The 1770-nt window shown below is 39.9% G+C and overlaps 1 protein-coding gene across 1 annotated transcript; it reads right to left on the reverse strand.

Annotated features, from left to right (window-relative positions):
• Positions 1-332: 332 nt before the first annotated feature.
• On the reverse strand, positions 333-1379 carry LOC121399682 (olfactory receptor 6B1-like). The gene has a single exon (XM_041581215.1). The coding sequence runs from the start codon at positions 1311-1313 to the stop codon at positions 333-335; it is 981 nt and encodes a 326-aa protein (XP_041437149.1). The 5' UTR covers positions 1314-1379.
• Positions 1380-1770: the final 391 nt, after the last annotated feature.

Below are 1770 nucleotides of genomic sequence, written 5' to 3' on the forward strand. Positions count from 1 at the left end.
GCAGAATTATGATCCGATTGTTTGGCCTTAGGAGCCACAATCGGGTCAGCCCAATATCGCCCACCTCAATTTGGCCCGAAAATCAGGCAGATGTTGATCGGACAGGTTAAAAGCCAAATCAGATCGAGGCCGCATCTGTTCATAGGTGCGGTCCCATGATCAGAACGGCCATATTGGCAGCATTATGATCTGATTGTTGGGCCCTAGGGCCCATGATCGGATCAGCCCAATATCGCCCACCTCAATGTGGGCATATCGGGTAGAGATCCGCTGGTTTTGTGAAATTGTCAAACGAGCTGATCTCTATGTGTATGGCCACCTTTAATGACTCTTCATTTTATTATTCTAGATTTGTACTCATGTTCCACGTGGAAGATATTATTAAACACATGCTCCAAAATAGTTCTAATTTCTTTGGTTCTTAGGCAAAAAATTATAGGACTAGCTATATGGGGAATAAAAGTGTAGAGACAAATAATTAAGGTGTTCATATCAGCATCAAGAATCAAAGGAATCTGACTGGTACTATAAACAAACAACCTGGGGATAAAGTACAAGCCAATGACAATTAAATGAGTGGTACAGGTATAAAATGCCTTCTGCCAGTTTCCATTGTTGGCTGATAAGTGCACAACCCTGATTATGAGAATATATGAGAGAATAATAAAAGCCAATGGGAAGAGATGCACACATATAGCAATAATAAAACCTTTTTTTCTTTCCAAAGAAACATCAGCACACGCTAATGAAAGTACCGCTGCATTTGAACAGAAACAGTTCTTGACACGGTTGGGTCCACAGTAAGGAAGAAGTCCAGAAATGAAAGTAACAGCTAATCCAATTAGAGCAGCACAGACCCAGAAAATGTAGCAGATAAGAGTCACCAGTCTATTGGTGATATTGGAGTGATACCTGAGAGGTTTGCAGATAGCAACATAACGATCAATAGCCATCAGCATAATGATGAAGGAGTGAAGACTTCCAAGGGAATGGACACAGAAGAGCTGGAAAAAGCAGCCATAGAATGTTATAGATCCTGCTCCAAACCAATATTTGGCAATGATTTTAGGTAATGTTATTGTGTCAAAGAGAAGGTCAGAGAGAGCGAGGTTAGCAATAATAATATACATGGGGTGGTGGAGTTGTTCTCTCAGGATAATTAATATGATGACTGTGCTATTTGCAATCAATGAAACAATGTAGGCAACAAACATTGTAATTGAGACTGGAAGAAAGAAATTCGAATGTAGACCTGGAAACCCGAGGAGGATAAACTCAGTGACAGCAGTCTGATTAGACATTGAGATGGTCATGGTCTTCTCTTCTGAGCTTCAACATGGAGAGATGGAAGGACAAGAAGAAGACTGATGCAGTCAAAGATTTAGACCATCTGTAATAATAACAGTTAATGTCAAAGAGTTGGTAAAACTGTAGTGAGAAAGAAGATCTCTGCAGCATTGCTGGGCTGCAAGAGGACATATTGAAAATGGAAACCCCTTGTCTTTTGAAAAATGGGGCAATGCATATGGAAACCAGAAAATAGGCCTGTTTGGGGTGTTGTGTTGGTGGATTATCATGCTCCGTGGCTAGTTTACTGTCTGCATAAGTGGCAGATATACAGGCAGATATACATGCAGTCACCTTTTAAATGTTAAAGATAATTTTAAGCAATCATAGGACAAAGGGAAGTTGCAACTTATGTTTACTTGATAAGCCTCGGCAACAAAGCATCATTCATTGTCTCCAAATTAATATTAATTTCTAGATATC

This window comes from Xenopus laevis, chromosome 2L, assembly GCF_017654675.1.
Source record: "Xenopus laevis strain J_2021 chromosome 2L, Xenopus_laevis_v10.1, whole genome shotgun sequence".
NCBI classification, from domain to species: domain Eukaryota; kingdom Metazoa; phylum Chordata; class Amphibia; order Anura; family Pipidae; genus Xenopus; species Xenopus laevis.

What these genes read in the sequence shown, in the direction of transcription:
- LOC121399682 (XM_041581215.1), bottom strand. Translation starts at nt 1,313, where the DNA reads ATGACCATCTCAATGTCTAATCAGACTGCTGTCACTGAGTTTATCCTC.